Here is a 16,479-nt window from a genome sequence, read left to right as displayed (position 1 = left end):
TTTTTTTTCTTGTTTATCTGAAGTTTTTTTTTTTATGCCAGAAGAAAAAGTTCAGTACAACAGTAAAAAAATAAAAAATAAAATACACAAGAAACTAAACTCAACAAAAAATATTTGTCAGAAAAACAGATTTTTTTTTTCCCAAGTGAATGCAATATGCTTACATAATAACTTCCATGTTGGCTTTCATTTGGAATACATTTATAAAGAGACTTTAGCTTCACACTTGATATTGGAATTGCAGCTAGCATACGTCTCTGCATAGAACAGCAAGAACAAAACAAAAAAAATACTTGCAATATTTATTTGCGGTTTTATGCGTTCAGCAACGCTATTTATGGTAAACACAAATATTAAATACATTAACCTGACTATTAAAAAAATACAGATAATTTGAAGTGTCTTAAAACAATATGAGCTCTGACAACACAACCTTGAAATCTACTAACAACATCCAGCTACAGAAGAAATAGTATTTTAAAAACGTTCCATCATCACATGTTAAAAAACATTATTACAATATTGTTTGATTTCGAATAGCATAACATTAAATCACGGGCTGTAAGTGATTTTTGCACATTAAAACAAACAATGAGTGACACCAAAGATGAAGTTCGAGTTCGAGTTTTAGGAGGAGGATGTTGATGAATCCCAGCAGGAGTCTTTTGAGAGGGTGGGATTGGGCGTGTCGGAGGCTTAATCAAGCACCCCGCTTTTATTCGCCTGTCTTCTTTCACACAGAGGCCAGCGAAGCGCAACATCGCTGTGTCTTTGTGCCAGACCACACAGTGACGCAGATTCCCCTCAAAGATGCGTGGCAACGTCACTATCAGCATCAGCCGTGACGTACAAAACATTTGTCGGGCAACAACAACAGTTCTCAAAACAAAAGGCTTGCAGAAAAGTGAGTCTCGGGTGTTAATGTTACCAAAATTCCCTTTCACACTACATAAAGCCCTCATTCCATGTTGATCACTTTCATTCAGTGGATTTAGAAGAAGACTTATTATTCATGTATTTTATATTATTTAATTACACTTAGGGATGTTAAATACCACCTTTTTTTTTCAGACCAATACCAGTGTGAGTCCTCAACTCTTGAGTAGTCACCGATACCAAGTATCAATACAACTAGTACTTTTGATGCATAACATGTACCCAAAAAATGATGTCAAATCATTTTAAAGAAAGACCATTATAACCCAACATAGCATTTTATTCCTCAAAAGTGTATGAAATAAATGTTCTATTCTTCTCATTTCTAGTTCCTGATCGTAATATGCCCACAAGTGGGCGGCCCTTCAGACAGAATGGAAATGCTAGAAATTCGAAAAAAAGGCCCCAAAATGTGCAAGTTTTTACGCATGGATGGGGGTGGATTTTGAAGTGTATTGAAAAAAAAAGAAAATACGAATGTTGGCTATGGAAACAGGTTTTGCAAATTAACGCTGACAAGACCGGATACACGTCGCACGTTTTGACCGGTTGTTACGTCACACGTACGTTTGTAGTCACAAAGCAATGGCGGATGATAAAGTAAAGGTATGTTTGGCGGGGACGACGAAACATATTAAATATTTTTGGAATTAATTAGAGAAGCGAAAATTAATGCAATTTTAGATGGAAAACAGCTACAGCTTATCAAGAATTACAAAAGCAAATTTATACGACGCATTGGATGGCGCAGTCGCTTCCTGTTCTTCTTCTTCTTCAATTAAATTACTGCTAGATCACATCTCCATGGTGTATACCGCCACCTACAGCGGCGGAGTCCCGTCTCAATATTCACAAAAGAAGAACAGATAGAAACGGCATAAGTCGCATGTCCGCTGTGCGCATTTCCAGTAAATTTGCTTAAAAAATTTGAAACAATTGAATGCAAACCTGACTACTGTCTCTAATCAAGGGGTGTCAAACGTAATGCCCTCGACAAAACGTTTTATCCGGCCCGCGAGACGATCTTATAAAGTGAAATAATTAACATTTAAATTCGTAATTTCACAAGAATCCTCAGATAAGAATTGCGATTTGTACACGGAATTGACCTGGATGTCATTATTTTACACACAACCTAAAGTTATGGTTTGTTGGAAAAAAATAAAAACATAGACAAATCAAACGTAAACGTGCTGAATACAACACACATTCAGCCGCCGGTAACACAAACGCATATGACATGGATTAACTGCGGCGAACACAATGCATTCTGGGAATAATACGTATATAGCAAAGAGCAAAAATCTGTGCATAACTGACTCCAATTGTTTTTGCGTTACATACATGAGCTGTTTGTAACCTCGATCTTGTGCTATCAAGGTCACAATTAAAACAGATTAAAGAAAAACATGTGCATGTTGAATTAATTAAGTTCGATTTTCCACCAATGTCTCTATAGAACCGTCCCCGCGTGATCATTATTTGATGAATAAACCATGATTTGCTCATCTGATTATGATTCTATTCCCAAAATGTCACAAGCATTGGAAGAGCCAAGAGAATATGGAATATTTAGCTTTTGATGAACAAAACAGACTTTAATCTCACTGTTTGCCGGTGTGTTCCTGTGCTGCAGCCTGCTCTTAAAAGCACGAGGATATGAATGCCAGAATGACACGTGAAATATTGCCCATGAAATATGAAGCACCTCCACGGTGTTTTGCGGGATGATTAATAGGGGATGTAGAGGTGGGCCCACATTGTGTGAAGTGTTGGCAGCAAAGCCGCAGCCTAATCAGCTTCAACTACAAAGACATTTTTTTCCGCAGTTAGCCGCAACTTGTTGCCAGATTGGAAATATGTCTCCATAAATCATCTGATGAATGAGCCCCGAGACGGTTTAGAGAAGTGTTAAGTGTCTTTGGAATCACATCGCATTCTGGATAAACACTCACAGCATGGGAAATCATTGGCCGGCTGGGTTATTTTGTGGATTTTAGACGGGCGGACACTCGGGAGGATTTCTGGGGTTATTCCAGCTATGCGTGTCCGAGTGGCAACAGGATGGAGGTCATCGCTCATCCGTGGTCTTTAATCTTAGCCAGCCTTGACTTGCCATCCTTCTGTTTTATAACAACGTGAGAAAACAGCATCGCGTGTCAAATGTCACGACAACAAAAGTCCTGAGAAAACAGACGTGAGGCACTTCTTTCCTGTGTGGAGATTTACTTGCGTGAGCTGGTGATGGCATCTGTTTGTGTGTGTGACCCCCCGGTCTCAAGTATGAGCTTAAGGGGTGGACTGCATGGAGACATAATAGATAGAAAGGGAGGGTATGTGTGAAGTAAACAGAAGCAAAGGGGGAATTTTTTTTTTGTGAAAATAAAAGCAAGGGTCCAGATGGGTTTACTTTGGAAAACGAGCATTACAGCAGAGAACCTGGTGGGGGTGGGAGGACTCAGGAGGGGCTTCTTGAGCCAAGCTGGACTTTATCACAGCCTCTGGAGACTGATGAACAAGGGGGTGGACAAGTTCCAGGCGCGCACAAGCACACAGCAGCGCTCGTCACACACCGTGGGGGGAAGATATATAAAAAGGGCTCCCAGGGAGAACGCGCGGCCAGTTAAGCATCCGTCCTGTTCGTTTGAAGGGTCGAAGGCCCTTGGGTGCTGTAGACCAGCAAAGGAGACAGCTCTTTAGAACATAAAAGCATTGAGCGGATGATTTGATCTTTTTTCGTCCACCTTCAATCCGAGAGGTGAGATCAAGTTAAACCGAGTTTTCGTTTCATGCAGAATGGAAGTCGATATCGACAACTGGACTTACGTGGATGAACATTTGGACTTCAAGGAGCGTCTCGATGGTTTCGGCGTCCTCATGGCAATTCTGTACCTTGTGGTGTGCGTCGTGGGACTCGCTGGCAACTCCCTTGTCATCGTCGCCGTTCTCAAACTGGACAAAATGTCGTCAGCCACCACGGTGTACATCTTCAACCTGGCGCTGGCCGACGGACTCTTCATGGTGGGGCTCCCGTTCATCGCCAGCCAGAACTTTCTGAGTCGCTGGGTGTTTGGCGACGCGGTGTGCAAAGCGGTCATGGTGCTGGACGGCATCAACCAGTTCACCAGCGTCTTCTGCCTGACGGTGATGAGCGTGGACCGCTACATGGCGCTGGCCGACCCGCTGAGGTTCGCCTCGTGGAGGACGCCGCGCTGCGCCAAGATTGTTTCCGCCTTCTTGTGGCTTTTCTCCATCCTCACCATCCTCCCCATGGCGCTTCACTTCTCCGCCGATGGAGGTCTGTGTATACCGGATCTCGTTTCGGAAATTTGGTGGCTGGGCGTCCTGTCTTACACCTTCATCTTGGGTTTCGCGTTGCCGTTCACCATCATGACAGCTTCGTACGCAGCTTTGCTGCTCACCTTGAAGTCGCGACGATTCCAGGCTACCTTGGCCAACCGCGAGAATCACCGGCCGGAGCGGCAGGTCACTAAAATGGTGGTCGCCGTGGTGGTCGTTTTCGGTATGTGCTGGCTGCCATTTTACACCGTCAACTTCTGCTCCATGTATGAAAGCAACCTCACTTTCGCACGAGTGTTCGAGTTCTTGATCTTGCTGTCGTATTCGTGGAGCTGCGCCAATCCCATCCTCTACGCCTGCTTCTCGGACACCTTCAGGAGGCACTTCCGGAACCTCCTTTGTTTGGCCGCCAAGTCTTCTCCCAGCATGCAATGCAACACCGAGCGGTATGACCTAAATGTCACAGGAGTGCAGGATGTCACCATTCTAGCATAGAGAGACGATATCATTTATTTTAATTGTTGGCAGTCGATTTGGGGATCAGAGGGGTTGGCTCACACAGCAAATTAATCTGTAGGATGGAGATTTTATTCGTATGATTTTTATTTATGTACAGCACTTTGTTTCAGCTATAATTGTTTTTTTTTAATAGCTCTATAAACAAAAAAGTTGAGTCTTTCAAAAAATTGTTGAAAAATACATTCCATTTTGACTTTGAGGAATTTATAACACTTTGTCTGTATAATCCCTCCTTGAGCTGTTGGACTCCAGCTCGTTGTATAATCTGCTTCATAAAAATTATTCTCATAATTCCTTCCACTTGGGGCAGCTCATTCTGCTGTATCTCCTGATATACAGCATTTTTTGGGGTAACAGCTGGCGTGTAAACAGACAAACAATTGCTCGAAGCAAAAGGAGCACAAGGACAAGAATGGAGCACTTACGATTTTGTCTTGGATTTTGTTCATTGTGACATTTTGTTTAAAAAAAAATATGCTTGTTTATATTACTGCACATTGTTTTTCCTAATATTTGAGAAAATGCAGCTATACATTTTAGGGATAGGCTAGTACCGATATCAGGCCTTATTTCAAGGTACCAGTACTCGCGACATTGACTGATACCAGTATTGGCTGCCCTCTTGTGGCCATTTTACAATCCGGAAATAGAAATTAGAACAATATAAAATTGCAATTTTAAGTAAAAATGCAAAATTGGGATTTATAGGTCATTCTTTAGAATCATCTGTCATAGGGAGGGTGGAGGGGGGTCTTATGTATCAACAGTATTAGTGGTATCAGTACTATGTATCGGCATCGTACTGGTGTCGGCCCTTTTTTCCAGAAGTTTTGAAAAGAAAGAGAAAACTTAAGGCACACGAAAAACATGAAAAAGCATGTACGTCATTATATGAATGATATTAAACGTGAGTGACAATCTGTATTATTTGAACAATAAAACTGATGTGAGAATGTTCGCTATTGTTATGCAATGCTTGTTATTGACAGATCAAATGTGACTTTTATTAAGATGTGAATAAATATGTGGGATTTATATTCACAATGACTCATCGGGTATTTGATATTATTATTATAATTATAGTTGCTTCCTGTAAATAAAGACTGTTTCTGAACATGTGAAACGTCAAGATAAATTTGATATTACGTAAAATCCCATGAATAATGTTAATAGTAATAATAATAATAATAATAATAATAATAATACAAATAATAATAATAATAATAATAATAACAATTGTTCATGCATGCAATTTTTCTGGCCACCTCCATAATATAATCTTTGCAAATGCAGTAATACGCTGATAATAGTGCCTTGGTTGCTTTTATTTTGAAGTTGTTCTCGGCAGCGTGTCGTGACCACTGACCTGACTCATTTTTCAACCAAACAACATTGTCCTGAAATCAAATTAAATCGCTAATTAAGGACACTAAAAAACCTACTCAATTACGGTGACCTTCTACTATACGCCGCCTGTTGCCAACATTCAGCACAGACTCAGCGTTAGCATCTTCAGCGTTTTTTTTTTGTCAATATTAGCAGCAAACAACAATAAAGAATGTCATCAAATCAGGCGACCGTATTTTACATGGATACGGGGGGAACAGCTTTTTAAGGGTCACCATTCATTCACTGAGGCACACAAGGTAAATCAGTCTGTCAATTCATATACATTACACACAGTAGATAAACATCTGACTCTTAACTCAAGGAAGATTAGTATGTATAGTAGCGTTAATTCATGTCGTAGTAGTAATACAAAATGAATGAATCAGTTAACGTTAAAAGTGCTTTCATAATTAATAATTTAGTAGCAATTCCAACGAGAATCAAGAGAGATTAAATTTTCTCTGCCATTTGCATTTGACTCATGGCCACTTCACTCGCCTAAGACAAAACCTCCATCAAGTGCCTGCATGTTCAATTATGTAATCACAACATTAGCCGGAAGAGAACCTTCCACATACGGCACACAAATAGTATTACGTTTAATTTGAGAAATAAACTGCAAGGTGGTGAAAATACTTGAGACCTTTAATGACACGATTTGGTTGCAACGCTTCTTCCATCACTAATGGAGACGAAGAGAAAAGTAAAGCTGCATATTTGGACCTCTACAGTCACCATTACACACTGAACAAGCAAGCGAAGGGTCTTCATCACCGTCTGCTCTTGTGCTCATACCCTCGAGACACCTTGTGAAGCGGAAATTCTGTGAGTCGAGACCCCACTTGTGTAGCGCCGCTTGTTCTTTTAAAAGCACTAATAAACCTTTCTCCCGCATCTCAAAGTCTTAAAGAGCACAGAGAGTGGATGACAAGAGGAATTTCACTGCCAGTAAAAGAGGAGGTCAAGTGCGGCGGCGTTTTTTTTGAAAGTTTAAATTATGGCAAAGCTTGTTTTCAGAGGCTTCCTCCCAAGACAATAACCTCTTGTGGATTCATAAGTGATGGCACACTTTTTTTTTTTTTAAGAATATGAATAAAACACTTGCATGTTGTCAAGGTTTAAGTATTTATGAAATCCCTGTAATGAATCCTACACTGCTGTTTAAATAAAAAATAAAGTTTTCATTGTATCAAAGATTCGGCTCGATCCAATTTGAGGAAAGCGGTAAAGGTCTACAAGAGTAGCGAACCTCAATTTTTTATTATTAATCATATTGCCAACTCAAGACAATTTTGAAGTAACGGTGGGGTCAACAGTTTATTTGATCCCTCTAAAATCCACTTCTTCTTCTTTTTCCCTTTTGCCTAAAAAGACCACGGCAAATATCAACACTCCTTGAGCAGGCTGGAGTCGTGATATTAGATCTCATCGCGTAGCCACTTCACACAAAGGTCATACCGTTAATGATGTAATGGGATGCAATTACGGGAGGGAAGTAAGGCTCGAGAAAAACAAACAAAAAAAAAACAAACAAACAAGGCACTTAGGAATAATAAAATAAATAAATAGAATAATCTAAAAAAATATATATTTAAAAAAACAACATCAATACAATAATAAAATAAATAAATGAGTCTAAAAATGTCTTTAAAAAAAAAACAGTACACGCAAACTGACCACAAAATGAGAAACACCTGGACAAGACACTGGTGGTTGAAGGGAGCTGATTGGTTTTCACAAGGGACCGGGCTGACGAGGACAAGGGGAAAGAAAACATAACAAGCAAGACATATGAACATATCATAACAATAATACCTTGTTGCTTTGCATGAGTTCATAGAGCAGCCCTAATTTGAGCCTGATGCACATTATAGCTTGTTTTTTTTTAGGAGGCAGAGAGAAACATAGAAATACATTTTTTAAATTGCATCTGATATTGTGACGTGGAAATAAGACGTTATTATCATCAAAAGAAAAGAAAAACGTAACCTCAAGTGCAAAATAGAATAACCAAATGAATGTCTACTCTCTCTCTGCCTGTCCCTTTTCTAACCTCGTTCTGTCCGATTGCATTTCCAGTAAATATCCATCCCAATAAAAAGTGCAACAGAGGGAGTATATCAAACCCTGTTATTTGACAGCAAAGCGGTCCTGGCATGACACAGAACAGGTCAAAAAAAGAAGACAAAAGTAAACATGCATTTGATTCACATCTGCCTGTACATTTAACAACAGATCAAATTGATACAAACCTCATTCACATACACGCACATTGTCGACCAGTGCTCTTCAAGTATCAACACCATGACCAACAATAAAGTAAGTATGTGAATGATGCTAGGGATGAAACGCTTGAATTATCGTATTGTCTGTATTTAACATCTCTGAGAGTGTTTGTTGTCTTTTGTCCAGATGACAGTTCTAATGTTTGACTTACAAAGAGGGCCAGTGCAGATGCGTGGGGATATTTCAATTTGTATAAAACTGCAGATGGTAAAATGATTAAAAAAGAATTACGTATGCGTGGCCATTTTCCTTTTTAAATTTTTTTTTTTATTAATTCAAAAACACTCTCACATTCACATCGAATGACAATTTAGTTGTCAGGATGATTTTGGAATATGGGAGGAATATTGAAGTACTCAGTAAAAGCCCTTAGAAGCATGCAGAGAACACACAAATTCAAAAAGTGTATTGTATTAGTTTGTCCTTTAAAAAAAACTGATGCAAGGAGTTTAATCTCTTAACAGAAAAGCACATCAAGCTAGTTTGAGTTCCTTCAATCACATCTAATTAATTGTGTTGATCCATGATCCATATGGCTTCACTTTTTTTTTTTTATGTGTCGACATGCATGTGGGTCCTAATTAAAAGCTATGGATCCACCCTCTTTGTGCAATAAGAAGTAGATGGAAAGTATCTGAGAGGGTTCTCAATGAAGAATATTGATGAGGCCACATGAGAGAGGGTGATATAGTAAGATGTGCATATTAGTCCGTAGAAATGTCTTCAGTTGCGCATATAACATAATTAGAGGCACAGAATTAAAGGTCAAAGTTAATTTCCATAATCCTCTAGTTTTGAGACCTCCTTCAAGTCAGTGTTTCAATTTCCTCCTCCTCCTCCTCCTCTTCATTTCTTCCCGCCATCCTTTCAACATATTTCCACAAATCCGCTTTGTCATGTTTTAAAATTTAACATTCATATTGTGCAATGCGCTGCTGACAGATGGCCTGATCATAAAATTGAAAAAGTCTGGCTCTGCGTCGCATTGTTGTAAAAAGGACGAGCATAAAGGATGATGCCAGTAATAAGAATCCAATTCATCATTTGCGGCTATTTATTTCTGACTACTTTGTTAGACGCTAATTGGAGAAGATGTTGGCCGTATATATATAAATATATATATATATATATATATATATATATATATATATATATATATATATATATATATATAATATATACTGTATATACGCTGCATATAAACAAACCACATCATTAACAAATGCAATCAAGCTGATGAGATTTTCCAGTTTACTGTATTGTTATTATTATGGGGTTGTGTCGAGTTCAAGCTGTATATGGAAAAAATATTCCGGATGTCAACCAAACGCCAGATGGTTTGTTTCACCAGTGAGAGTCTCACAAATCTGAAAATACCCCAAGAACCTGTTCCCATTACATTTTAGCGTATACTGAGATCAACAAGTAATTGAGCAGACGGACTTATTAGTGTTCCCATCAGCAATATGAATGCAGATAAGATGTGGGCTGCACTAAGGTGTTAAGCGTACGCTCATTTGTGTGCCAAAAGCATCATGCGTTATTACAGCCTGTCAGGAAAAAGCCCATGTGGCAGCACATGTTGGGGAAAAACAAGGAGTGTGTTATTCCTACGATTGGCTAATTACCTAATGCATGCTTATGGTAATTGCAACCGAGAACTCTGGAGTTTGGGAGGGGAGTTTATTACAAGCAAGACTCTGGGTGCCATGGGATGCACGTTTGAACAAGGTTTGGAAAATGTTAACATGTGGATTTAATATATACATAATATAGCTGCAAACATGTAATATGAACCCTACCATTTGACATTTACTTGTAATCAATACATAGTGACAAATTACAGTAAAAACGCAATCCTGCCCGAGATTTGAAAACCATTTTCCAAATTTTCAACAATGGAATGGCCCCTGATGACTTGGTAGCTAGGGGATTTTCCAGATTCAGGAAGAAAAAGCCACTTTCAAAATGTCTGTTGCTTGATCTTTTTTTTTTTGCTTCGTTTTGCCATTTTGTTTTTGATCCCCCTTTTATGGGTCACAAATTTGGGGAGGAGTGAGAGATGTGGAGCCAAATGCAAGGAGGCAGAAAAACCAAGACTTGACGTGACTGGACTGGAACGGGCGCGATGTGACAGGACCTGACTTGCGTTAACTGGGAGTGACTTCAATGGCTGGACTTGGCTGGCTGTGACTTGGCTAGGGCTGTGGATGTGGCTAAGATGGCGTCTTGGCTGTGGCTATGGCTTGGCAGTAATGATGGCATGGCTTGGGTGTGATTTGACGATGGCTAGGCTAACAAGACCTGGCTATATTAACTCTTTGTGTCCGCTTGTGCAGCTCCGCGTTTTCCGGCGTTAGCAGCGCTAGCCGGTGAGGCTTTATGACGTGAGAATAATGGCCGCGTCAATGCTTCCAACTGTGGCGTCAAGCTCGGAGTCACCATCATCATCATCATCGTCGACATCAATGCGCTTTTTAGTATTGATCGATGCTTTCCGTCTTTGAAAAAAATGCTCAAGCGTGAGCTGCTTGCCACTGGTCGCCATTGTTGCTTCATCAGCCATTGTTGCTTCATCAGCCATTGTCCCCTCAACACTCTGGCTCCGCCTCACGTCTTCTACTGACGCCCACCCAATCTTGTGCAAAGAGAGTCATCGCTGCCATCTAGGGGCCAAAACGAGTCATTATACTAACTAGATGTGCTTGATACTTTTAGCACAGCTGCCCAAGGCTTTCCTCCACCCGTTTCCAAAAAAAACCCCAAAAAACATAGTGAACGTCTTTTAACGTCCTCGGCGCCCCTCCGTAGATTTTTACTAAACGTTATATAACGTTTATGGCAGTCAAAGAGTTAACAAGACGAGACACACGACCTTCTACACGTAACATCAACAATGCACACCTAGGGAGGAGACACGCGGCTGAGGTCACTGATAGGTTGACACACAAGGAAAGGGAAGACACGCAAGTGGACGTGGTTACACATAACGAGACGGGGGGAAAGACAAGGAACACAAAACAAAACACTGAACACATACAAAAAAAGAACATGAACACCCAAAATCTAACAAAAACCTGACGCCACAAAACCACAACATGACATTATGATACTTTACTGTGTTAAACAATATACTGATATACTTTAAAAAAAATAATAATTAAAAGAACATGTTAGAAATTAGTATTTGCGCCGTTGTGGGAATAAACACATTTATGCCCGGAATTTTCATTTTCATAGAAAGACAAATAATGGGGCCCTTGACATTAATTAATGTTTATATTAATATAAGACTAAAGTAAAATGAGCCACCTGCTTCGTCATAGAACTCGGAATTTGACTGATAAGACAAGGTACCACTCATTGCATTTTTAATTAAGTTAATTTAATAATGTTTTTTAGTTAATTTTATTTTGCATATTTTTTATTTAGTTAATTAAGTTAATTAAGTTGTATTTAATCTGCTTGTCATATCACATGTATGGTGAGCAGTGCCACTGGAATAATTTGAATAAGAATACGCATACAATTTAGAGTATTCAATGAGCCTAACAGGCCTGTTTTTTTTGTTTTTGTTTTGTTTTTCAAATCTAGAAGGAAATCAGAGCACCCGGCCTCAAAAAGCTCAGGAAAAAGTAAAACACACAACCAGGACAGATGTTGCACTGGCCTCTTATCAGTTCAAAGTGAATCCTAAAAGTTTGGTTAAACTTTGAAAGAGAAAGTGGAAATTAAAAATGAACAGTTGCTACACAAAGCGAACGTATTGCAGTTACCTGGCTACCACATTAGTTTATGCCTCTGGCCATAATTATTCAGTACAATTCCTCATCTGTAATTAAAATCAGTCTCAGCGCTAAGGATTTTGAACTATATGTATCATTTGAAAAAATGGTCTCAATTGGTTTACAACCAAAAGAGTAAGAGACGCCATCTTTTTTCCCCTACAGCCACAAAGGAGAAACGTTTATTTTGCTCATGTGCCCCTAGTCTACAATCCTACTGTGATTTATTGCTCTCGTGAGAATAAACTAGTGATTACTTTAACACCCAAAGGCAAAAAAAAAAGACTTGATTTTACACAGATGTCAGTGTGATGAAATAATGTGTAAAAGGCTGCAAATCTCCTGTGATTCCAATGTAGATATTTTATTCTGTCAGCCAAAAGCGCAGGGGCCATTTTTCTTGACTTTTTTTTTTTTTTTAATGAAATCTAGCCAAGCATTCTGCTCATTGATCAACGGAGCGGTACTTGACATGTTGCATTTGTCACAGGTATGCTGGGATTGTTGATTTTCCGTTTCGAGCTTATGTTTAGTTAGGAACTTCATGTACGTGTTCTGGAAATATTTGAAGGCTTCATCGCCTCATTTTTTAATGTAATACATTTTTGGGGGGCTTCTTTAAAAAGAAAAAAGCAACAAATAATTTTGTCCATAATACATATGTACAACAGTAGTAAAACGATTTACAGGCATGCAAATAAACTTCGATATTACCTTAAAATTAAACAAATGACTCAACAATTAGGGATGTTCTATATCACTTTTTTAAAAATTATTTTTAGGTCAATACCAGTATGAGTAGTCGGTGCTGGATTTCACCTTGTTTCATCTTTTTTTCTTTGATCCTTCCTCTGGTCTCCTGACAACTTCACGACTCTAGTGGGATTCTGAAGTATTCGGTTAAGGTGTAGGGTATGGGATTTTTAACAGTTTTCAGGTGAATTAATGAGCACAAACTCACACACACACACACATGCGCACACACCCCCACACATACACAAAATTTAATAAAATAAATAAATACTAATAATAAAAAAAGAGAGAGCAATGATGATGACTTGTTGAATGTCATGTAAGATTACCGAATGAACAATACTGAGCTCTAAAATAAAACGGGGGGGGGGGGAAGGGGGGCTCTTGAGCAGTCACTGACACCGATACCAAGTACTGATACAACTAGCAATTTTGATATATCAAATTTCCCCAAATAAAAACAATGACAGATCATTTTAAAGAAAAACCTTTGCATCCCAATATACCATTTTCCATTAAAATTGCAATAAATTTATGGCAATTTTCTGTTCTAATTTTGAGTTCCTGATCGTAAAACAGCCACAAGAGGGCGGCCAATTCCTTTTCATTCTTTTCATTACGCCTTTCCAAAGAAGCACTGTAAATATGTTTGGTTTTTTTTCTCTCTTATTTTTCCAGCTTGTGGGCTTACTTATCTGTTCAGGTACGATGAGTTCGATTTTCAGAATAAAACTCCTTTCAGTCTCCGATGATCAATAAAATGTTTTGTTCAGACCCTGTGGCGACTGTTGCATTAGCTCCAAAACCATCAGGGAATAAAATATCGATGTATCTCATAATCATCGTTTCTACAGTGCAAATAAAGAAATGGCCTCACTGTTCCCACAATTTTGAATGCGAGATGAGAGCTGATTGGAGGAGAAACAAGGCGCAGCTAACATGATGCAGGTATAACTCATTAGTAAGACAAGTAAGCGTGCAACAGGGGATAGCAGGAAATATAAACCTAAATTCGACTAGACCAACAGAGAACCATAAGAGTAAAACAAATCATAAAGAGATCACGCCTGGAGCGCTATGCAAATGAATTATATCTGAAGGGGGGAAAAAATGACATTAGCGTTGAATTATAATGGTTGCCACTGGGCAGGCAGAATCACAGAATAACATTTGGCATTTTATTATTGTGCGAAGGAGTGTTTGAGTAGATAATAACGTTTAAAGTACCTCTAGAGAATAAAATCTATTTCTGTCATGTCAGCCTAAAGGTGTAATTGTGTTAAGATGAAAACTTGTCAACGAAATGTTTTGCCACCATCATCAGTATGAAGAATTTAATGTATTTGTTTATGTTACAACTACACAAACTTAAACGTCCCCTTGATAAGCACTATCAAATTGATGGTTTTAGAGGGGAAGTAAAATACATAAATAAATATGTTGTATGGGGCTCCGCTAGTCTAAACGCCTGTTTTTATCCATCTCAGGGGGGCAGCCATTTTGCCACTTGCTGGTGACTTAAAATGACATCCCATTTGCTCAACAACCAATCACGGTGCAGCTTCAGAAAACATGAGTGCCATGATTGGTTGTTGCCTGAGCCCTTGGCAACTTTGATGCCATTTTCAGTCAACTGAGATGGATAAAACTTCCCCTTTAAGGTGTAAATTTTAACATGTACTCATTTAAATTCTGACTTTGTTTTCATAAATTTACTGATGAACTCCCGTGGTAGGCATCATACTATTTGTCAATTTGCACCAAGATAGAATATTTGGTTTCGTGCTTTGAAAAATGCCAGGGGACAGGATATTTCACTGCTGACATGATTTAAACTGTTTTTATTTACGACACGTTCATATCACTGTCAACATCTCAAGATCACTGCAATCCCATCATGGGTATTTGCCTCAGGCTGGTTCCGATGCTTAAGGTCGCTTCAAGGTGTCTTGACTTCGCAATAAAACAGCCTATATATCGTCATTTGACATCACCTATAACTTAATGGGTTTGTTTAATTTGTTGTAAAATAACTCAAGTGATAAAATAAAAAAAAATCAATACATGTTACTCATTTGACCAAAGTGACAGTTTGAATGTTGAATGGGGAAAAGAAAGCAAACAAAAAGGAGCGATAAGACGTGTTGCTGAACTGTGACTGCTGGGTCAGACAAGTTCAAATGTTGTTATGTTTTACACTCTTTACTTCAGCATTAGATCAAAATCTTGTAAGAACACACATAACTTAACTTTGTCCTTAGATTGCAGGTCGATTTTTGTGTTGTTTTTTTCTGTGGTGAGACAAAAAAAGTTGTTTATGTAAGAAAATTGAAGCATATTTCAATGTGCTTTAAATATTTAGAAGAAGACAGAAAGCGCTTTTGATGGAAATTGGATATATGGTCTCTTTTGTCACTAAACAGTATACAGCACTAGAACATAATGACTTTCAAACCTAGCGTTATCACATGTGCCATCATTAAAAATAAATCAGATCTGGACAGACTACGGCAGCCCATAAAACGATTATGTACTAACATCTCTTTATGTGCCGAGCCTCTTTTTTTCATTTTCAGAATTTTCATGAGCAGCATCGGAGGTAATCAGTTTTTGATCAAATCTCATGCAGTGAGATAAAAACCTAGAAACCTCCCAAATGTTTTTAACCTTTAAAGTGGAAGTTAACCTTAATAAACAAATAAGAATCAAAAAAAATATATATATATATTAAAATAAAAAAATTAAAATAATTAAAAAATAATAATAATAATAAAATTAAAAAAATTAAAATAAAAAAATAAAAATAAAAAATAAAAATATATTATATTATATAATATATATATAATATATGAATTATATTTTTTATTTCCGTTTTTATTTTCACTTGTATTTATTTATTTAGTCATTTATTTATTTATTTTATTTTGGCAGTTTTGGTCCTCCATTAAACATGACATTCTGATTAGTATTTCATTTGTGGAATAAGAGTTATGAAGCAAAATCCAGCCATTTTTATCCATCTCAGGGGGCGGCCATTTTGCCACTTGCTGTCGACTGAAGATGACATCACAGTTGCTCAGGGCTCACGCAACAACCAATCACAGCTCGCCTGTTTTCTGAAGCTGAGCTGTGATTGGTTGTTACCTGAGACCTGAGCAACTGTGATGTCATTTTCAGCAAGTGGTAATATGGCCGCCCGCTGAGATGGATAAAAATTGGATTTTTCTGCTTAACTCATATTCCACTAACGCAATATTAACCAGAATACAGTATTAGACAAGTAGAACATATTATTGTCCCAAAAAATTGGGGGGTTGACTTCCCCCTTAAGGATCAATTCTGTGCCTGTGCGCGTGTTTGCCGTAGCATGCTGCGCCATCACCTGGCGCAAAGGTGCTAACCTGCAGATAAATCATATCCCAGGCGATTATTTCACAACAATCACCGTGTCAAAGTCTTGCAGCAGCATCGCATCAGTCACACTACGAGCTGTTGTGCTTAGTTCGCCAAG

At 38.5% G+C, this 16,479-nt stretch overlaps 1 protein-coding gene across 1 annotated transcript; it reads left to right on the top strand.

Moving 5' to 3' along the window:
- The first annotated feature begins 3,472 nt into the window (after positions 1-3,472).
- On the top strand, positions 3,473-5,734 carry LOC147157078 (somatostatin receptor type 5). The gene has a single exon (XM_086065053.1). It carries the CDS (start codon positions 3,733-3,735, stop codon positions 4,729-4,731), a length of 999 nt encoding a protein of 332 aa, XP_085921179.1. The 5' UTR covers positions 3,473-3,732; the 3' UTR covers positions 4,732-5,734.
- The last annotated feature ends 10,745 nt before the right edge of the window (positions 5,735-16,479 follow it).

This window comes from Leptonotus elevatus, chromosome 20 (assembly GCF_054856555.1).
Source record: "Leptonotus elevatus isolate MCC_2025b chromosome 20, RoL_Lele_1.0, whole genome shotgun sequence".
Classification (NCBI taxonomy): Eukaryota; Metazoa; Chordata; class Actinopteri; order Syngnathiformes; family Syngnathidae; genus Leptonotus; species Leptonotus elevatus.
Note: the sequence above shows the minus strand (reverse complement) of the source record. Positions and strands in the feature narration are given on the sequence as shown.

Bases quoted from the DNA above. Each gene is read 5' to 3' on its own strand.
- LOC147157078 (XM_086065053.1), top strand. From the start codon at position 3,733: ATGGAAGTCGATATCGACAACTGGACTTACGTGGATGAACATTTGGAC.